This window comes from Epinephelus fuscoguttatus, linkage group LG15 (genome assembly GCF_011397635.1).
Source record: "Epinephelus fuscoguttatus linkage group LG15, E.fuscoguttatus.final_Chr_v1".
In the NCBI taxonomy this organism is placed as follows: Eukaryota; Metazoa; Chordata; class Actinopteri; order Perciformes; family Serranidae; genus Epinephelus; species Epinephelus fuscoguttatus.
The window spans coordinates 42839461-42862415 of record NC_064766.1 but is presented as its reverse complement, the minus strand read 5'-3'; the positions used below and the strand labels follow the sequence as shown (position 1 = coordinate 42862415).

At 43.7% G+C, this 22955-nt stretch overlaps 1 protein-coding gene across 1 annotated transcript; it reads left to right on the top strand.

Annotated features, from left to right (window-relative positions):
* Nucleotides 1–1779: 1779 nt before the first annotated feature.
* On the top strand, nt 1780–17056 carry dnajc1 (DnaJ (Hsp40) homolog, subfamily C, member 1). The gene is made up of 12 exons (XM_049599330.1): nt 1780–2016; nt 2862–2963; nt 5716–5762; nt 5917–6082; nt 6179–6276; nt 6355–6448; nt 8606–8690; nt 8795–8958; nt 9122–9241; nt 12018–12066; nt 15399–15799; nt 16638–17056. Exons 1-12 carry the CDS (start codon nt 1858–1860, stop codon nt 16704–16706), a joined length of 1554 nt encoding a protein of 517 aa, XP_049455287.1. The 5' UTR covers nt 1780–1857; the 3' UTR covers nt 16707–17056.
* Nucleotides 17057–22955: the final 5899 nt, after the last annotated feature.

The following is a 22955-nucleotide window of genomic DNA, read 5'->3' as shown; positions in this document are numbered from 1 at the left end:
TGTCCTCGAACTGAAACATGTTTGTCTCTTAATAAAGTTGTTTAGTTTAAAATCGTGTTTTAGAAAGTTTCTGCTTCATGTAACTAATGTCAGATTGCAGCTTTAAATGTTAGTATTTTGTTTTTATTTTACCAATGATTTTTAAAGGGATAGTGCACCCAAAAATGAAAATTCAGCCATTATCTACTCACCCATATGCCGACGGAGGCTCTGGTGAAGTTTTAGAGTCCTCACATTCCTTGCAGAGATCGGCGGGGGGAGCGGCCAGCACACCTAATGGCTGATGGCGCCCCAGACTAATGTCCAAGAACACAAAAATGAATCCACAAAATATCTCCATACTGCTCGTCCGTAGTGATCCAAGTGTGCTGCAGCCCCGACATAAAAAGTTGTTTAGAAAAATGTCATTTGAACTCTGTTTTTAGCCTCATTGTAGCCTGTAGCTCTGACTGCCTCTCTGGGCACCGCGCTCACGTGTGCACGCCTGCGCGACACCAGCGAAAGAATGAGCTTTGCTCACCCATGTTTACATCACGTGACACGTGCACCGCACGAGACAACAGTAACCACAGTAGCTAAAAGATAATTTGCACTACGGTCTTTTAGCAAAGAACAGCCCAACATGTCTGAAGACTTTGAAACTGAGGAGGAACAGCATTTCTTTGTTGAGCCGTATTTGTTTGAGCCCGAGTATACGGACGGAACGCTACTGGACGAAGCAGCTGCCGCAGCTCATGAGCCTAACCCTCAGCCAGCCGCAGAATACCGGAGTCGAGCACTGGAAACCTGGTGGTGTAGTTGTTTCAAATGCAAAGCAATGCCAACAGATGAGGAAAGTCTTTGCTGCTCAGACTGGGAATTGGCGATGCCTGCACTTGAGAATCTGAACATCAGTACTGACGAGACTGCTGCTCTTCAGAGACCATGCATCACCGATCACCCTGAGCGTGCACACGTGAGCGCGGTGCCCAGAGAGGCAGTCAGAGCTACAGGCTACAATGAGGCTAAAAACAGAGTTCAAATGACGTTTTTCTAAACAACTTTTTATGTTGGGGCTTCAGGACACTTGGATCGCTACGGATGAGCAGCATGGAGATATTTTGTGGATTCAATTTTGTGTTCTTGGACGTTAGTCTGGGGCGTCGTATGCCATTAGGTGTGCTGGCTGCTCCCCCCACCGATTTCCGCAAGGAATGTGAGGACTCTAAAACTTCACCTGAGCCTCCCTCAGCATATGGGTGAGTAGATAATGGCTGAATTTTCATTTTTGGGTGCACTATCCCTTTAAAGAAAACACATAACATCCAAACCTGCGTGTTTTCTCTGTGACCCCGTTTATCAGACGGGAACTGTAAAAACTGACATTATCACTGGACTATCCAGTTTTCCACAGTCCTTAAACACATCATGTGGGACAACTAGATCTGATGATCAGTGACGTTTGATCAGAGTCACGTTTTATTTTACATGTCATTAAAATCTATCCAGAAATAAAGTGTTTCTACAGTAAGTGAAAAACTGACTTTTTAACTTTTACCTTTCAAACATCATAAATCTGATTTATCCCCCCAATAAATACAGAACAGTCCCTGACCTGTTTATATGTGTAATATATTCTGTTTCTGATGATGATGACGATGATGATGATGTCAGGTGACTGTATTCATCAGCATCTGATCTGCTTTCCAAACCTTATGACGTCGTGTTCCTCCACAAGGTGTCGCTGCAGTCTGAAGCAGAGGACTTTTATTTTGACAGTGGATGTCCCGGATGTGAGCGGGAGTGTTTCCGGTGTTGTTGTGTGAACTAGCAGCAGGCTCGTGTCTCCGGTCCGTGTCTGGTGTGTGTCTGTCGGTGATGGCGGTGTGTGCGGGACCGTGCGGGTCCCTGCTGGTCGTCTTGTCCCTGCTGGTCTTTGCTGTCCCCCCTCTGACGGCCTGGGACGCGGACCTGGAGCTGCTGGACCTGGTGGAGGAGATCCCGCAGAACTTCTATCAGTTCCTGTCTGTGGAGCAGGTCCGTGCTAACTGCTAACCGTCTCCATGGTTACCGCACATGCTAACAGCTGATTGCCACGCACACACAAACACAGAGGCCAGTTAGCATGTGTGGACAAGAAAAGTGCTCCCAGTGAGTTATAATGGTTCAGCTGACCGAGGCTAACCGCTAATGCTAACAGCTAGCTAACAGCTGGACTCAGAGATCATTTCAGACCGGATGTAGTTTTATTTTGTCACAGTGAGAGGTATTCCTGTTTTTTGTCCACCCTCAGAGACAATAGACCTCTGTAATAAATTCTACTGTCCATCAGAGACAATAGAAACATGACGGAGTGTTTATTGTTTCTAACACAGATCAGAGGACTCAGTCTGTCGTCGTCCATCTTTATTTCCTGTCTCTGTGTCAGGTTTTTATTAACATATTTATTTTTCTTAAAATTTGCTTTAACTCTGATTTCATTATTTGTTGTAGTTTTTGTGTGAGGACAGAAAAGATTTAGCTATACAGACAACTGATGAGTTTTCACTGTCTGTCTCTGTCTGTCTCTCTGTCTGTCTCTCTGTCTGTCTCTCTGTCTCTGTTTCTCTGTCTCTGTCTGTTTCTCTGTCTGTTTCTCTGTCTCTGTCTGTCTCTCTGTCTGTTTCTCTGTCTCTCTGTCTGTTTCTCTGTCTCTGTCTGTCTCTCTGTCTCTGTTTCTCTGTCTCTGTCTGTTTCTCTGTCTCTGTTTCTCTGTCTCTGTTTCTCTGTCTCTGTCTGTCTCTCTGTCTCTGTTTCTCTGTCTCTGTCTGTCTCTGTCTCTGTGTCTCTGTCTCTGTCTGTTTTTCTGTCTCTGTCTGTTTTTCTGTCTGTCTCTCTGTCAGGATGCATCCTCAGCAGAGATAAAGAAGGCGTATCGTCGTCTGTCTCTGTCTCTTCATCCCGACAAGAACAAAGACGAAAACGCTGAAACTCAGTTCAGACAGGTGAGAACAATAAACAATAACCAGTGAACAACAAACAGCACACAGTAAACAACACGCAGTAAACAACACAAAGTAAACAACAATCAGTGACCTGAGGGGTATTCCAGAAAGCGGGTTATGTGAAAACTCAGAGTAAGTTAACCCTGAGATGAGGGAAACTCTGGGTTTTCAGTTCCAGACAGAGAGGTAACTGAAACTCTGAGTCAGTCACCATGGTAACAGACTCTGTGAACATAACCTGCTCGCTGACAGGTTTTCTTCAATAAACCCTGAGTTTCTCTCTGTCTCCTCCCTCTTACACGCTGTTTCATTTCCTCATTCATTCAGTCCGTGTCAAAGCTTGTATCGAAGCGCATTCATTAGCGGAGATTTACCGTCTGTCACAGTCTAAATCCTGCTGGATATTAGTTTGTTACTCAGGACTGTCTGAAGTTACTGAATTTATGCACATCAGTCATTTCTTTGGACATCAGCTTTTGTCTTTACATTCAAATATTACACAGCGAGAATTCACCCTCAGCTCAGAATCAAACCTCTGTCCTTTTTATATTTATTATTTTTATAACCCTGTGCACAAGGATCAGACTGTCAGTCTGTCAGAGCAGCTCCCACATGTTTATTGCACATAATGTGTAGGTCTAATTATTTAAATGTTAAAATGGGTATGAAGCTTTAGACACGTAGTATCAGTGACTAATGATCTCTATCAGTGATGTCACTGGTCGCACTGATGGAACATAACTCCTATAGCCTAATATTGGGGATTATATGTTCATATTTCTGAGTGAGCAATGGTGCAGCATTTCACTGTCTTTACATTTACTACATTTGTAGCTGAAATAAAGTCACTGAATGCTGTTGAGTCAAGACACAAATAGATGTGCAACATTTTCAAATCTACTGTATTTTAACCTCAACGTCTTTTCAGGTGCAAATCACCAAACATATTATTACTGGGTCAGACTGTGAGTTTACAGTCATGTCTTTATGTCTTTGATCTATAGCCTAGCCTATATGTTTGAAATCTTCTGCCTCCTGTGTTTTTCCCCATCAGATTAAACCTGAACAAATATATTATGATATATTATTAATATAATGTAATGTATCTACAGCCTGATACACAGTCAGATTCCACCACTTTATCTTCATTAAGGAAATGTAAGTCTGATAAATGATGAATAAACTTTTTTATTAACTTTATGGTTAACTTATTGACACTTTCCTCGCTCTGACTCAGGCTCTTCTTTTAAAGATAAACGTGCACCGTCTGCTACACATGCATTAATATCTCTACATCCACTGGATTAAAATGGAGGCGCTGTCTTTTATTGACCTGTTGCCATGGTGAATCGTGGAGTCGGAGCTCCATTGATGATGGCTTTTTATTGTCGGCTTAACTCAGAGTGAACATACTCAGAGTTGACTGAACTAACTCAGATCAGCTGTTCTGGAACCGGTAACTCAGAGTTTCCCATCTCAGGGTAAATCAGCTCAGAGTTCAGGGTTAGACTCAGAGTTTGTTGAACCTCCTACCTGGAATACCCCTCAGCTCGCAGTAAACAACACACAGTAAACAACACAGTAAACAACACATGGTAAACAACAACCAGTAAACAACAAACAACAGTCAGTAAACAACACACGGTAAACAACAACCAGTAAACAAACAGCACACAGTAAACAACACGCAGTAAACAACACGAAGTAAACACCACACTGTAAACATCAACCAGTAAACAACACACAGTAAACAACAACCAGTAAACAACAAACAACACACAATTTAACAACACGAAGTAAACAACACAAAGTAAACAACACACAGTAAACAACAATCAGTAAACAACATGTAGTAAACAACCCATAGTAAATAACCCATAGTAAATAACACACAGTTAACCACACAGTAAACAACATGCAGTACACAACATGTAGTAAACAACACATAGTAAACCACACACAGTAAACAACAAACAGTAAACAACATGCAGTACACAACATGCAGTAAACAACAAACCGTTAACTACACGCAGTAAACAACACACAGTTAACAACACAGTAAACAACACACAGTTAACACACAGTAAACAACAATCAGTAAATAACTTGCAGTAAACAACAACACACAATGAACAACAAACAGTAAACAACACACAGTAAACACACTTTAAACAACAATCAGTAAACCACACACAGTAAACAACAAACAGTAAGCAACACGCAGTAAACACACAGTAAACAACATGTAGTAAACAACACACAGTAAACAACAAACAGTAAGCAACACACACTAAACAACACACAGTTAACACACAGTAAACAACAATCAGCAAACAACTCGCAGTAAACAACAACACACGATGAACAACAAGCAGTAAACAACACACAGTAAACACACTTTAAAAACCAATCAGTAAACAACACATTAAACAACATGTAGTAAACAACACACAGTAAACCACACACAGTAAACAACAAACAGTAAGCAACACGCAGTAAACAACACACAGTTAACACACAGTAAACAACATGTAGTAAACAACACACAGTAAACTACACAGTAAACAACAAACAGTAAGCAACACACAGTAAACAACAATCAGCAAACAACTCGCAGTAAACAACAAACAACACACAGTAAACAGCATGTAGTAAACAACAAACAGCTCAGGTGTGACCTGAGTGTGTCACAGTCTGCACCTGTCAGTCAGTAATCAATAATCTGATCAGCAGTTGATCTGTCTGTCCTCAGCTGGTGTCCATTTATGAAGTCCTGAAGGACGAGGAGAGACGACGCAGGTGAGTCTCACCTGTGTGTCTCTGACAAATCAGAGGACAGGGTCACACGTGCCTGTAAGTGACAGGTTGTGTGTGTGTGTGTCTGTGTCTGTGTCTGTGTGTGTGTGTGTGTGTGTGTGTGTGTGTGTGTGTGTGTGTGTGTGTGTGCGTGCAGCTATGATGACATCCTGGTGAATGGACTTCCTGATTGGCGGCAGCCGGTCTTCTACTACAGACGAGTGAGGAAGATGAGTAATGCTGAGCTAGCCTTCCTCCTCTTCCTCATCCTCACTGTGGGACACTACGCTGTCATCTGGTCCATCTACCTGGAGAAACAGCTGGTGAGACAGCCAATCAGAACACAGCAGGCACTCATTCAGCCAATCCCAGCAGGCCTGGTCATGTGATGTGATGATGACTCCTCCCCCTGTCTCCAGGATGAGCTGCTGAGTAAGAAGAAGAGAGAGAAGAAGAAGAAGCTGAGCTCCAGACCTGCAGAGGAGCTCAGGTGTATCGGCCAGGACCGCACCGACAGGTACACCTGTGACATCACTGCACTTCCTGTTTGTTGGTTTATTTGTCTTTGTTGTTGTTTATGTGTTTGTTGTTTCAGAGCTGATGACCGGCCGCACTGGCAGGACATCCTCCCTCTGAAGCTGAGCATCTGGCTTTACCTGTCCATCAAGAACCTGCCGCAAACTGTCCAGGTACACTACCTGTCTCTCTCGCTACCTATCCGTCTCTTTATCTCTCCATGAAGAACCTGCTGCAGACCGTCCAGGTACGCTACCTGTCCGTCTTTCTACCTGTCCATCAAAAACTTGCCACAGACTGTCCAGGTATGCTACCTGTCTCTCTCACTACCTATCCGTCTCTTTACCTGTCCATCAAGAACCTGCTGCAAACCGTCCAGGTACGCTATCTGTCTGTCTCTCTACCTGTCTGTCTCTCTACCTGTCCATCAAGAACTTGCCACAGACTGTCCAGGTATGCTACCTGTCTGTCTTGCTACCTATCCGTCTCTTTACCTGTCCATCAAGAACCTGCTGCAAACCGTCCAGGTACGCTATCTGTCCGTCTCTCTACCTGTCTGTCTCTCTACCTGTCCATCAAGAACTTGCCACAGACTGTCCAGGTATGCTACCTGTCTGTCTTGCTACCTATCCGTCTCTTTACCTGTCCATCAAGAACCTGCCGCAGACTGTCCAGGTATGCTACCTGTCTGTCTCTTTACCTGTTCGGCCCTTTACCTGTCCATTCAGAACCTGTCATAGAACGTCCAGGTATGCTATAGGGCTGTCAATCTTCCCCCAAAATCAGATTCGAATTTTTAATGTCTTTTATGTTAAAAATTTGAATACTATTCAAATTTTTTTATAGGCTATAGCCTAACACTACCACCGCATTTTTATATTTTTTGTGTTATAATGACGTTATTTTAATATTTTGCATCACATGCAAAAGTGAGCGTCTCCGGAGATGCTCATTTTTGAGTGTGTCTGTACCGACACAGCTGCATAGCCGGAGATGTGTTGCTCCTCCTCACTTCAAGTCGCTGTCATTAACTTTTAACCTGCAAAGGCGGCAGTGCTGCAACATTGTAGGAATTTATGAAAGCCCTTGTGAACATTTCAGTAGTTACACATTAAAACAATATTTATTTGCAGTTACTCTATTGAACGACCCCGAAGCATGAGCAAACGCTCTGTGTCACTTCAGATCAAAGAGATGCACCCTGTCACTGTCAGTGCAGGGCTGACAGGTCACCCTCCGCTGAGAAGAGAGAGAGAGAGGAGATGGATTGTAGGTCTGTTTGTAAACGGGGCTTCTCTGACAGTCATGTATGTCCGCAAAAAACATCTCTTAATGCACGGTAGAGCGCCGTTTTTTGTTTTTTTTTCACAGTCGCCTTGATATCCAGCAAATCGCCTGGCAACCCTCCAATCGCCAATATACAATTTGATCGCTGATCATCTCAGGCCTATTTGAGTCGTACCGGAGGTCAAATACTCGAACCTTAGTTTTCTTATTTTTACAATAATTCGAATTGTTTTCAAATAGCGAAGTTCGTTCTGACAGCCCTAATATGCTACCTGTCTGTCTCTCTACCTGTCCATCTCCGTACCTGTCAATCAAGAACTTGCCATAGACCGTCCAGGTCTGTCCAGGTGTGTCCAGGTACGCTACCTGTCCATCCCTCCACCCGTCCGTCTCTTTACCTGTCCATCAAGAGCCTGTCGCAGGCCATCCAGGTACGCTACCTGTCTGTCTCTCTACCTGTCCGTCTCCTTTCCTGTTAATCAAGAACTTGCCACAGTCCGTCCAGGTCCATCCAGGTATGCTACCTGTCTGTCTCTTTACCTGTCTGTCTATTTACCTGTCCTTCAAGAACCTGCTGCAGACCGTCCAGGTACGCTACCTGTCCGTCTCTTTACATGTTCGTCTCTTTACCTGTCTGTCTCTCTACCTGTCTGTCTGTCTACCTGTCCGTCTCTTTACTTGTCTGTCTCTCTACCTGTCTGTCTGTCTACCTGTCCGTCTCTTTACCTGTCAATCAAGAACTTGCCAGAGACCATCCAGGTCCGTCCAGGTAAGCTACCTGTTCGTCTCTTCACTTGTCCATCAAGACCCTGCCGCAGACCATCCAGGTAAGCTACCTCTCCGTCTCTCTACCTGTCCGCCTTTTTACATGTCCATCAAAAACTTGCCACCGACTGTCCAGGTATACGACCTGTCCGTCTGTCTTCCTGTCTGTCCATCTTCTTGTCCAGGTAGAAGGTGAAGCAGCTCAGTTGTGGTTTTTGTTATCATTCCTGTTTTAAGCTCTGGTCTCTGGTCTCAGCTGTGGTCTCTGTGTGTTTCAGGAGGTGAAGCAGTACTATGAAGACTACCAGCAGATGAAGCAGCAGCAGAGGGAAGAAGCTGAAGCTGAACAGGAAGTTGTGACCAGTAAACCTTAGTATTTTTTTTATTTTTAAATGAGTAGCTTCCAGGCAGCTGAAGAACAGCACCCAATGGTGTTTGTTTTAACTTCCTGTCCACTGTGTGTTCAGGAGAGAAGAGGCCGAAGGCCAAGAAGCCAAAGGTGGAGTTTCCTGTTTACAAGCTGTCATCAGAGAACCTGACCTGTCAGAGTTACGATCAGACCACGTCCATCGAGGAGATCGAAAATCAAATGGACGACTGGCTGCAGGACCGCAGAGCTGCAAAGAAGAAGGTGTCATGTCATTGATCAGTTATTACTCTGATCAGTTTGTACCTCACTAAGATTAAAGACACAACATCTGATGGAGAACAAACTTTTAATGTCTTAACTATAGGTGTGTGTGTGTGTGTGTGACACCTGGATGATGTCACCGTCTCTGTGTTTGTGTCCTCAGGCTGCAGACTGGACGGAGGACGAGCTCAGCCTCCTCAGCAGATTAATGGTTAAATTTCCTGGAGGAACTCCGGGTCGCTGGGAGAAGATCGCTCATGAACTGGGAAGATCAGTGACAGATGTAAGTCTGTTTATATTGGTGTCAGACAAGTTTAGTTTGTAGAGAGGGTCAGAACCAGATGTTCTAACGCCGGAATTCCACTGGATGCGTGTCCGTTGCGGAACGGCTGCACTGGTTATCTGCTGCATGCTCCGCTGTCCGTCAACAAGATGTAGTTTCTATAAACAGAACCACAAAACCAGAGGAGTAGTAGGAAGACATCTCGGTGCACCTCCATGATTAACATCTCCTCGTCCATGGTGTCAATGTGGTGAAATGATGCCTGAAAACCTCTGACCTGTTGACTTCAGACCTGTCTCCGCCCATTATGACAATTTCAAGGTGTAGTGCAGGAAATATGATCCGCTGTGAACACTGTATTTTATTTTGAAAATTAACTGGATGTTTTATTTTGTTTCTTTGCATGACTTACTGCCCCGCACGATCTGCTCTGTGCTGAATTGCTGCGTTGTGCTCCGGCGTCCGGCAAAAATAGAAGTCCTGCGTGTCCGTTGCGGAGGGCTCAGGAGCTGTGACGGAGTCAGAACGCAGCACAGCCGCAGCTGGTGGAATCGCATACATTGACTAGAATTGAAACGTATCGGCTCCGCTTTCGTTCTGGAGTGCAGACGCAACCAACATGCATCTGGTGGAATTTAGGGGTTCAGGGGGTAGGGTCCTGGAGGTAGAATTCAGGAAGTATCAGTCACTCAGTTTTATTTATAAAGGCCAATATCACAAATCACAATTTGCCTCACAGGGCTTTACAGCATACGACATCCCTCTGTCCTTATGACCCTCACAGCTGATCAGGAAAAACTCCCCAAAAAACCCTTTAATGGGGAAAAAACGGTAGAAACCTCAGGAAGAGCAACTGAGGAGGGATCCCTCTTCCAGGATGGACAGACGTGCAATAGATGTCGTACAGAACAGATCAACATGATAAATTAACAGTAATCCACATGACACAATGAGGCAGAGAGAGAGAGAGAGAGAGAGAGAGATGCAGGTAATGACAGTAGCTTACAACAACATTATTGAAAGTAATAATATTATAGTTATAGTTCTGGCTACTGTGGTACAATATGTTGAAAGTATGTATTAATACCTGGCAGTATACATGTGTGACAATAGTCATATGTGTATAATAACAGTAGAAGTATGACTAATGACTAATGATGGCAGCAGCAGCAGGAGGCATCTGGCAGGACCACGGCAGCAGCACAACCACACACGTCACGCTGTCCAGGCACCGCTGTGATATGAGTTAATCTGAGAGACAGTGGAGCACAAAGGCTCCGGAGAAGAAGCCGAGTTAGTGACATCCAGAATGGCCGAGTTAGCAAGATGCAGTAATAGAATACCAGAGAGAGAGAGAGAGAGAGAGAGAAGGTGCCCGGTGTATTATAGGGGGGTCCTCCGGCAGACTAGGCCTAAGTCAGCCTAACTAGGGGCTGGTACAGGGCAAGCCTGAGCCAGCCCTAACTATAAGCTTTATCAAAGAGGAAAGTCTTAAGTCTAGTCTTAAATGTGGAGACGGTGTCTGCCTCCCGGACCGTAACAGGAAGATGATTCCACAGGAGAGGAGCCTGATAGCTGAAGGCTCTGGCTCCTGATCTACTTTGGAGACTTTAGGGACCACGAGTAACCCTGCGTTCTCAGAGCGCAGTGTTCTGGTGGGATAATATGGCACTATGAGCTCTCTAAGATATGACGGAGCTTGACCATTTAGAGCTTTATAAGTTAACAGTAGGATTTTAAATTCAATTCTGGATTTTACAGGGAGCCAGTGCAGAGAAGCTAAAACAGGAGAAATATGATCGCGTTTCTTAGTTCCTGTTAGTACACGTGCTGCTGCATTCTGAATTAGCTGGAGAGTTTTTAAGGACTTACTAGAGCTACCTGATAACAGAGAGTTACAGTAATCCAGCCTTGAGGTAACAAAAGCGTGGACCAATTTTTCTGCATCTTTTCGGGTCAGGATAGGCCTAATTTTCACAATATTATGCAGATGAAAAAATGCAGTCCGTGAGGTTTGTTTTAAATGAGAATTAAAAGACAAATCTTGATCAAATATTACTCCGAGGTTTCTTACGGTAGTGCTAGAGGCCAGAGCAATGCCATCTAGAGAAACTATGTCATCAGATAAAGAGTCTCTGAGTTGTTTGAAAACGATCAGATAAATAAGATTTAAACCAGCTCAGTACAGAACCTTTAAGGCCAATTAAGTGATCCAGTCTCTGCAGTAGAATTTGATGGTCAATTGTGTCAAATGCCGCACTAAGATCTAATAAAACAAGTACAGAGACGAGTCCTTTGTCTGAAGCAATCAGAAGGTCATTTGTAATTTTAACTAGAGCTGTCTCAGTGCTATGATGCACTCTAAATCCTGACTGAAATTCCTCAAATAAATTATCATGGAGAAAATCACACAGGCGGTCTGCGACTAGTAGAGCAGGTTGTCCACTAATCAAAAGCTCGGCAGCTTAATCCAGGTCTCCACCAGTCCACGTGTCGAACCATAAATCTTCAGAAACCCCAGGCAGAACACAGGTACTACATGTTCTGCGTTCTGCCTGGATTTTGAAGTAACTGTAATTTTTGCACCCTACAGTATTTTTTTAGAACAGGTTAGTGTTTCTATGTAAGGCGGTTAGCCGACATGTTCCACTCAGCCAAACATTTCATCGTCTTTCTGGACAAACAGAACAAAACACCTGACAGACAGAGAACACGAATGAAATGATGAACGGTTGCTTTAACCATGAGAACTGACTGAAGCTGTTTCCTTCAACAGGTGACGACCAAAGTCAAACAAGTGAAAGACAACGTGAGCCACACATCAGGTACGTTCTACTAGGGCTGCTCAATTAATCGAATTTTAATCTAGATTACGATTTGAGCTTTGAACGATTATGAAAACAAAATAATCGACATAAAACGATTATGCGCTGCTTGTCAGTTTACTTTCATTGTCTTGTGTTGCAAATCAAACTCACCCAGAAGTCACGCATGCGCAATACTGCCCCCTCCCCTCCTCTCCTCTATTCAGTCCACGAGCCAGTCAAGTAGGTGAAATCAAATAATGTGAGGGGCAGGTGATCGCCCAAGATTTCAAAAACAGCGGGCGGAAAATGACAGAGGGAGAGCGAGAGAGGTGTGTGTGTGTGTGTGTGTGTGTGTGTGTGTGTGTGTGTGTGTGTGTACGTACGTACGTGTGTGTGTGTGTGTGTGTGTGTGTGTGTGTGTACGTACGTACGTGTGTGTGTGTGTGTGTGTGTGCGCACGCACAGTACAGAGAGCAGAGGAGGATTGTAACACGCGACTATGGAGACAGAAATGACATGCCGTTGTGTAAAGAAATCATCACGTGCTCAGCATAATCGTGATTATGATTTTTTCCATTTTTTTCGAGCTGCCCTAGGTTCTGCTGAGTTCTAATGTCAGTATCATGTTCTACTGAGGCTCTGCTGTCAGTATCATGACCTACTGAAGCTCTCCTGTCAGTATCATGACCTACTGAAGCTCTATTGTCAGTATCATGACCTACTGAAGCTCTCCTGTCAGTATCATGTTCTACTGAGGTTCTGCTGTCAGTATCATGTTCTGCTGAGGTTCTGCTGTCAGTATCATGACCTATTAGAGCTCTACTGTCAGTATCAGTTTCTCCTGAGGTTCTACTGCCAGTATCAGGTTCTACTGATGTTCTGCTGACAGTATCAGGTTCTACTGAGCTTCTACTGTCAGTATCATGACCTATTAGAGCTCTACTGTCAGTATCAGTTTCTCCTGAGGTTCTACTGTCAGTATCAGGTTCTACTGATGTTCTGCTGACAGTATCATGACCTACTGAGGCTCCACTGTCAGTATCATGTTTTACTGAGGCTCTGCTGTCAGTATCATGATCTACTGAGCTTCTATTGTCAGTATCATGTTTTACTGAGGCTCTACTGTCAGTATCAGGTTCTACTGAGCTTCTACTGTCAGTATCAGGTTCTACTGAGGCTCCACTGTCAGTATCATGACCTACTGAGCTTCTACTGTCAGTATCAGGTTCTACTGAGGCTCCACTGTCAGTATCGTGACCTTCTGAGGCTCTACTGTCAGTATCAGGTTCTACTGAGGTTCTACTGTCAGTATCAGGTTCTACTGAGGCTCCACTGTCAGTATCATGAACTTCTGAGGCTCTGCTGTCAGTATCATGACCTTCTGAGGCTCTACTGTCAGTATCAGATTGTACTGAGGTTCTGCTGTCAGTATCATGACTTACTGATTTTCTACTGTCAGTATCAGGTTCTACTGAGGCTCTACTGTCAGTATCAGGTTCTACTGAGGCTCTGCTGTCAGTATCAGGTTCTACTGAGGCTCTACTGTCAGTATCAGGTTCTACTGAGGCTCTGCTGTCAGTATCAGGTTCGACTGAGGTTCTGCTGTCAGTGTCATGTTGTACTGAGGCTCTGCTGTCAGTATCATGTTCTACTGAATTTCTGCTGTCAGTATCATGTTCTGCTGAGGTTCTGCTGTCAGTATCATGTTGTCCTGAGGTTCTTCTGTCAGTATCAGATTCTCCTGAGGTTCTGCTGTCAGTATCATGTTCTACTGAGGTTCTGCTGTCAGTATCAGGTTCTCCTGAGGTTCTGCTGTCAGTATCCTGTTCTGCTGAGGTTCTGCTGTCAGTATCATGTTCTACTGAGGTTCTGCTGTCAGTATCATGTTCTGCTGAGGTTCTGCTGTCAGTATCAGGTTCTCCTGAGGTTCGGCTGTCAGTATCATGTTCTGCTGAGGTTCTGCTGTCAGTATCAGGTTCTATTGATGTTCTGCTGTCAGTATCATGACCTACTGAGCTTCTACTGTCAGTATCAGGTTCTACTGAGGCTCTACTGTAAGTATCAGTTTCTCCTGAGGTTCTGCTGTCAGTATCAGGTTCTACTGAGGCTCTCCTATCAGTATCATGACCTACTGAAGCTCTATTGTCAGTATCATGACCTATTAGAGCTCTACTGTCAGTATCATGTTCTGCTGAGGTTCTGCTGTCAGTATCAGGTTCTGCTGAGGTTCTGCTGTCAGTATCATGTTCTGCTGAGGTTCTGCTGTCAGTATCATGACCTATTAGAGCTCTACTGTCAGTATCAGGTTCTACTGAGGCTCTACTGTCAGTATCAGGTTCTACTGAGGCTCTGCTGTCAGTATCAGGTTCCACTGAGGTTCTACTGTCAGTATCATGACCTACTGAGACTCTGCTGTCAGTGTCATGTTTTCCTGAGGCTCTGCCGTCAGTATCATGTTCTACTGAGGCTCTACTGTCAGTATCAGGTTCTACTGAGGCTCTGCTGTCAGTATCATGTTCTACTGAGGTTCTGCTGCCAGTGTCATGACCTACTGAGGCTCCACTGTCAGTATCATGTTTTACTGAGGCTCTACTGTCAGTATCAGGTTCTACTGAGGTTCTGCTGTCAGTATCATGATCTCCTGAGCTTCTACTGTCAGTATCAGATTGTACTGAGGCTCTACTGTCAGTATCATGTTCTACTGAAGCTCTATTGTCAGTATCATGTTCTACTGAGGCTCTACTGTCAGTATCAGGTTCTACTGAGGCTCTACTGTCAGTATCATGTTCTACTGAGGCTCTACTGTCAGTATCATGTTCTACTGAGGTTCTGCTGTCAGTATCAGGTTCTCCTGAGGTTCTACTGTCAGTATCATGTTCTACTGAGGTTCTGCTGTCAGTATCAGGTTCTCCTGAGGTTCTACTGTCATGTCCTCAGATACATCTTCTCGCCATTCCTCCAGTCTCCGCACTATGGGTGGCAGGGCGTTCAGTGTTGCTGGCCCCATCTCTGGAATGCTCTGCCCTTTGTCCGGCACCAGTGCACTTTCCTGGTTTCTTTTAAATGTCAAGTGAAAACGCACCTTTCAAAGTAGCCTTCCCTGTTTTTTAATTGTTAACTCAGTGTTTTGTACTTTTATTTTCTGCTGTTATGTTGTTATCTTGATTGAACACTGTTGATGTTTTATTGTCTTTAATTGTAAAGTGTTCTTGGGTGTCAAGAAAGGCGCTTTTAAATAAAATGTATTATCATTATTATTATTATTATTATTATTGTTGTTGTTTTTTTATTATTATTATTGTTATTATCATTATTATTATGTCTAGGTAACCTTGGCCTCTGTGTTTCAGGTCTGGTGAAGCTGTCAGACCTGAAGGGCCCTCCTCCTGCAAGGTCACTTCCTGTTGCTGACAAGGCGATGACTCAGAGAGGGGGCGGAGCCTGTGAGGAGGAGCAGCAGGAGGAGGAGGAGGAAGCAGCTCCAGTGGTCAGGAGGAGGAACAGGAAGTCAGCAGCAGCAGCAGACGAGATGGAAGTGAAGGTCAGGGGTCGTCGGCAGAGAGATTTTGACCCGATGACAGCAGCAGCGGATGAAGAGGAGGCGGAGCCTCAGGAGAACAGGGAGAAGGCGGACCCCACCATCTGGACTCAGAACCAGCAGAAACTGCTGGAACTCGCTCTGCAACAGTTCCCCAGAGGAACGGTAGAGCGCTGGGACCGCATCGCCAAGGTGGTCCCTGGGAAGACCAAGGTGAGGACAGAGACAGGTCACATGTGTATAATGATGATTATACACGTTATTCGTTTGCTCTTTTTCTAACAGTGACTCAGCACTTTACAACGTACAACACGTGTAACACACAGCGATAAAAAGAATTAAAGCCATGAAACAAACACATTATAAAACACAATATATTGGCTCATACAGGATAACAGTGACACTCTGCACTCGTATCTGCCCGACTACGGCGTCTCAAATGGCAGCAGCGTACAATCGATTTGTCCAACTGTTCATATCATTGTTTCACAGACTAATGTTCATCAGATTATGTAATGACTGAAGAATATACCTGAGTAGTTCTTTTAGAATAAAGAGATCTGTTGTATTTAGTCTCCTAACTCATGTTTTCTTACTGTCAGTCAATGACAGCTTTGTTCTTTATTCATGTTTATCCATGTTTGCCAGCGCTCTCTTCATATGTAAAATGTGAGCGGTCATATCAGTCTTAATTTTACATCATGTTATCAAATTCACAACACTTCTTCCTTTTCGCCACAGGGGGGCACAGTTTCACATTCTCTGGGTCAGAGCGTACATTTTTGCATACGCCACATTTATAAATGTGGCCCCTGGTCACATTTATAAATGTGGCCCCTGGTCACATTTATAAATGTGATGTGGCCCCTCACATACAAAATGTGTGTGACCAGGGGCCACATTTATAAATGAGGCCCCTGGTCACATTTACCCCACTGATCTGAGCCTGACCACAGTCACAGACTAAATATCTGATTGGTGGTTGAATGATTATTGATTATCAATCTGTGCGTGTGTGTGTGTGTGTGTGTGTGTGTGTGTCTTTCTTCAGGAGGAGTGTATGATTCGTTATAAGATGTTGGCGGAACTCGTTCAGAAGAAGAAACAGGCTAAAAGCTGATTGAAGATTTTGATCTGTGACTCCGCCTCCTCCTGCTGTGACCTCTGACCTCCTGACAGGTGAACAATCAGGTGACCTGTCAGGTAAACTGTCAGCAGTGTTTTATTTTTCTGTCCAGGTGAGCTGTGTCCTGATTGGACTATATCATAGTTAGTTTTGTTTTTATATATGTGATGCAGCGTCTCACCTGTTCAGGTGTGTTTTTATAACTGAGGTGTCAAAGGAAGCAGAAAACGAGTTTGAGCCCACCTGATGACCTCTGACCTCACAGCTTCATGTGCCTTAGCTCCGTTCAGCATGCTGTCAATCAACCTCCATTCAACCGATCAATAAAAGTATTTATTACCTGCTGTGGTCTGTTTGTGTTCTCACAGGAAACACTGATGATTACATGATTGTATTGATCTGGTGATTACACACCACCAACATCTTCCATTAAGTTCTGGATGTTAAACTGTGCTTTTATTTTGAAATGTGTGTGTGTACAGACATCCCGTTTTTGGACGATGAGCCTGGTCTTTAAACATGAAATGATGATGTCATGTTAATAACACGCATGATCATAATATGTAAACAATCACCAGCCTTTCATATCATTTCTGGTTCTATGTGTCTCCATCATCATTTCCTGAAACATCCAGGAAGTGTGGTCTCAGACTCTGCCTCCTCCTCCTCTTGCCGACGCTGACATCATCACTGCAAAACATTTAGAGACAGAACCACACAGACACAAACAACAATTTATTTATTTTTTATTTATCCCCAGAACATCATGTCATAAACTCATCCTTCCACCATCATGATGTCATATTAACATGAGCTTTATTTTGAAAGAGAAGAGAGGAAACTATGATCAGTGTTAATGTGATTGGCTGAGTGCAATCATGTGACTGCAGGTACGTGAGGCAGGTGTGTTGTACAGTGTGTGTTTTTTAACATGTTAAATAATGAAAGCAGTTTAAATAGATGATGTCAGAGGATCAGGCCCTATCAGAGAGCAGGATCAGTGTAACCCTGAGTCAGTTACTATGGCAACACACTCCATGAAGCTAACCTGCTGAGTCACAGGTTTGCTTCATGTCAGCCTGAGGCTGAGCGTGTAGCAGGAAGTAGAAACATGGCGTGTCCTTTAGTGAATGAAGTGGTGGAGGTTGAGGCCCAGTGTATTCAGAGGCTGTTGTGTAAGGAGAAGGTGATTAGAGCCTGTTTGGATGTCTCCCTGGAGGAGTGTCTGTATGAAAGATACTGTTTGACCTCACACTCTGTCATTTATCTAACAATCTGTTCCACCCACATATATCACATATGACACATCCTGGATTTACATTATCATCACAGCACATTTTATGCATTGTCCTTTGATTCTTTTCTTTATAACATCAGAGACACTGAACACATCAGAGAGACAGTGGTTTGTCGGCCCGTAAGAAAAGTGTCTCTGGCTCTGAAAAGACTTTGGACCCTTGTTGTGGAGAGTTTTATCTTACTCAGTGCTGGGTCGAAATTATTGGAAATCATATTCTCCAGACCTGGGTTCAGAAGAATTCCCAAATATTTAAGATTTTTTGGTACCCACTGAAATTTACAATTTTGAAAATTACTTCTGTAGCAATATGTGGACAGCGGCATCACCTCAGATTTGGTCCAGTTTATCGTATATCCAGATATTTCCGAAAAAGAGTCAACCAGATCAAGCACTGGTGGTCCAGACCTCTGTGGGTCTGACATCAGGACCAAGATATCGTCCGCAAATATTAACATTTTGTTTTCCCGACTGCCCACTGTGATACCTCTAACTGATTTGTTTAGTCTTATGGCCACTGCAAGAGGCTCTAGTGCGATAATAAACAGGAGGCGTGATAGGGGGTCCCCCTGTTTTGTCCCACGTCCTGCTGAAAAAGCAGACGACCTCAGGCCATTGACTGTTACTGTAGATTTAGGTTGACTGTATGTAAGTTTTATAATATCTTGAAACCCAGGTCCAAATCCAAATTCTTTTAAAATTAAGATAACTCCAGCTAACGCGATCAAATGCTTTGTCTGCAGCTACTGGGGTGTCCATGTCTTTAGACTTCCAAATTAAATGCAAGAGGCGTCTGAGACTGTCAGAGGAGGCCCTGCCCTTCACGAACCCCACCTGATCTGGATGTATAATTGTCGCAATTACATCATTTACTCTCATAGCAAAAAGCTTTGTAAACAGCTTGCCATCACAGCACAGCAGGCTAATGGGCCGGTAACTCCCACATTTCTAAAGGGTCTTTACCCTTTTTCGATGTTAAAGTGATTATTGATTCTGTCATTGAGGGCGGGAGTTGCCCTGTATCGATAGCAACATTAGATGTCTTTAAGAGCTAAGGGCTAAGCTCCTCTGCAAACTTTTTGTAGAATTCACTGGGTATTCCATCTCCCCCTGGGGTCTTCCCACTAGGCAGTAGCTTGATTAGTCTGTGGATATTCTCATTTATCCAGGTCAATTCCATTCTGGCAACAATACAATCGTAGGCAACTGGACTTTGATTTTGTCTAGAAGACGTTTCGCCTCTTATCCGGCTTCAACGCATCGGTCTGACTAGAGGACTAGTCAGACCGATGCGTTGAGAACTGATGAAGCCGCTTGGATAAGAGGCGAAACGTCTTCTAGACAAAATCAAAGTCCAGTTGCCTACGATTGTATTGTTGCCAGAAAGTAGCTTGATTGTTTTATTCAACTCCTCAAGAGTTATTGGGCTGTTTAGATCCCTTATATTCTCCTCTGACAGTTTAGGTAGATCTAAATGTTGAAAGAAGTCTCTTGCTTTGTTTGTATTCATCTGACCCTCTGAGCTGTAAAGTCCCTCATAAAACTCTCTAAATACATCACTAATTTCCTTATGATTGGTTACCAGTTTCCCATTTTTGTCTTTAATCCCTCCAATTTGATGGGCAGCTTCTCTGGCTTTCAGTTGGCTGGCTAGTAATTTCTAGCCTTGTCACCTGATTCGTACCATCTTTGTTTCAGTCTGTACAGTGAGTATTCAGCTTTTTTTGTGAAGATAGTATTTAGTTCATATTTGGCCTTAACCAAACTGGCTAGACATGCCTCATTAGGATTTTCCCAATATTCCTTTTCCAACCGCTTAATATCTTCTTCATAATTAGAGATTTTTACATTGTCCTGTTTTTTTATTAGTGCTGTTTGTTGTATCAGGAATCCCTGTATGTATGCTTTAAAGGCATCCCATACACTAGCCTGTGAAGCTGTTTCAAAAAACGTGTTAATGTGAGTCCGGAGGCCTATACAGGACATCTCACTCTGCAAAATACTAGTATTCATCCGCCAGCCCTTAGATTTTTCTCAAGCCTCTCCAGATGCAATGACTAAGTCAATGGGGGCATGATCTGTTATAGCTATTGTGTGTGTACTACATGCTCCAGTACTTTCAATCAGGGAGTGTGAAATCAAAAAGTAATCGATACATGAAAATACTGAGTGTCTATTTGAGAAGAATGTGTAATCACGGGCAGTCGGATTTAGAAGTCTCCATATATCATAGAGTCCTATATCTTTGCAAATGGCTCTTATGGAGTCCTGAGTTCTAGATGGTCGAACAATACCAGTCCCGGATCTGTCTAAAAATCCATCAAGTACTTGGTTGTAATCACCTCCTAAGACAACAGGGAAGTTACCAAAGTCCAAAATTATTTTCTTAAGTTGAAGAAAGAAATCTGGATCTTCCACGTTAGGTGCATACAAATTACCTAAGATTATATTTTGCCCTGACAGATTAACCAAAAGTATTAATATTTGCCCATCTTTATCTCTGAATTCTTTCTCTACCTTAGCATTCACTTTTTTTGAAAATAGTATAGACACTCCCCGCTTTTTTTGGTTAAAGGTGTTATGATAGGCCCCACCAATCCATCTGTCGTGAATCCTAGCAGTATCTTTTTCCAAGAGATGTGTTTGCTGGAGCATCACCACATCCGGGTTTCTTTGCTTCAGGTAGTTTAACACCCTTCGCCTTTTCACATAAGAGCCCAAACCATTTACATTCCAGGAGGAAATCTTAATTATACTGGTTCCCATTTCCACCTTGCTGTGTGATTATCTGACATGTGAACTGATGAACTACAAACCCTGTAAGTCCTATACAGTGCAGAACAAAAAGAAAATAACATGACTGGCGTTCTTCCCCATTACAAATAACAAACCCCCGATTCATACCCCTCTCCCACCCCAGACATCAAACCTGTGGTCCACATGACATGTCCTGAGTCTTCCGAGTGGTGACGCTTTAACTGTATTGTAAGTATAATTTAACCGCCATATTTATGGTCTAAAATATAGCCGTCAAACAAATACAACTTTCTGAATGGGTTTAAAATACCCCATCTATTAGCAGAGTAAGCATAAAAGTCATAACACTACATAAATCAAACTGCCTGAGTGTTTCCAAACATTGAACATTTAGCTCACCAATGAAGAATATAAACTATGAAAACACAGATACTTGAAATAAGGTCTATAAAACAAAGAAGCATATTCAGTATTTTAACAAAAAGCAGCTGCTTTTGCAGCTGAATTAGAGATGTCCACACAAACCACACCATATTAGTGTGTGTGTAGCCCTATGCAGTGAGTCTTGTACTTACATAATGTCCCAGTTACAAATTTCGGAACACAACATGGTGTGAATCAACACTGTCCTGTCCGTATTGAGCTCCGGTCTGTTTAGCTTCCTCAGCCGGATGATGGTTGTCAATACACCTCCTTGCTGCCGCTGCGTCCTCAAAGCGGTGCCTCGTTTCACCAACTGTCACCCAAAACACTGCCAGGTACTGCATTGAGTATTGCAGTCCACGTTTCATGCATAGACATCTGACCTCTGTGAATTTGTTTCTCTTGTCCTGAACATCTTTCGTGAAGTCCGGGAAGAAATCCACTTTGACACCTTTCCACTGAAATGTCCCCAGGTCCTTGGCCGCAGACATCTCACCAGGACATGGCGGGGTCTGGCGATTTGGCGGTCCTGTGGGTTACGTCTTGTTGAGGGTATCCGGTGTGCCCTCTCGATGGTCATGTTTTTTCCACGTTTTCTGAAGTGCTCGTAAACAGACACCGCAACACGTCTGTCACACAGTCCATCACTTTATTCCCATTTTCTGTGCCTTCTGGTATTCCTTTGATCCGGATATTGCTTCTCCTGCTGTAGTTTTCCTGGTACTTGAGGCGAGCCTTGAGCTGTGTTATCTTGCCATCCATGCTCCACGTCAGGTAGACCAGTCGGCTTTTCTCATCTTCCAGCTGTGAGATCTGATCCTCGGCCTCGCTGGTTCTGGATCGTAGCTTAGCCACGTCCGATTTCAGTGAGTCCAGGTTATCTAAGGCTGTCACGTCATCTTCCACCTTCTGTATTTTCTGTTGCAGACCTTCGTTCATGCTGCAAATTTCACTCAGTATCTCCGCGTTGTCTCCAGCCATCCTGTTCGCTGTAACCTCGCTGTTGGCTTCGCAGCTAACGTTAGCTTCGATGCTAGCAGCCTTTCTAGCCCGGGGCTGTGTCGAAAATACTTTGTTGATTTTCGGGCCAAGCGTGTTCTTAACACGAGAGTTTTTTGCTCTGGACATGAGTTATGACTCTTAGCCACGTTAAAGCATACAGAATGATAACTTTGGTGTACATTATTTAGCAAATATGGTTAAAGCGTCTCTCTGCCTCTTCAGCAAGAAGCCACTCCTCACCACATTGTCACCGGAAGGAAGAGGAAGGTTATTTAAGTGTGGGAGTGGCCTATTTGAATCCCTTTTATTTGAGATCATGCTGCAAGGTGAGTGTGTTTGCTGATCCTGTAAGTTCATTTATCTCCTTTAACTTTAGCTTATATTGTAGTTATGCTATGTAGCATGTGAAATAGAGTATGGTGAATGTGCTAGGAAAGGTAGTATCAGCACTGCTTCTACCTGGAGCTTGCATGTACGGAGCCTGGGTTTGTTGAAGGTGGCAGTGCTGTTTGGGCTGAGAAAGCCACGTGTAAGTAAGGTAAAGGAGGTTGTTGGGTTGGTGTGGGGAGCAGTGAGACCTGGCATTAGGGGAGTGTCTCTGGGACGCCAGAGATCACTGTCTAGCCTCCTGGAGGTGTCGTGGGACCAACTAGACGAAACACTAGTGAAAGGAGGTTCCCACCTGATGACCCCAAAGACATGTTAGTTATCACTGCTCACTGGTCTGTATAGTTAAGCCTTGCCATATTAGCTTATCATAGGGC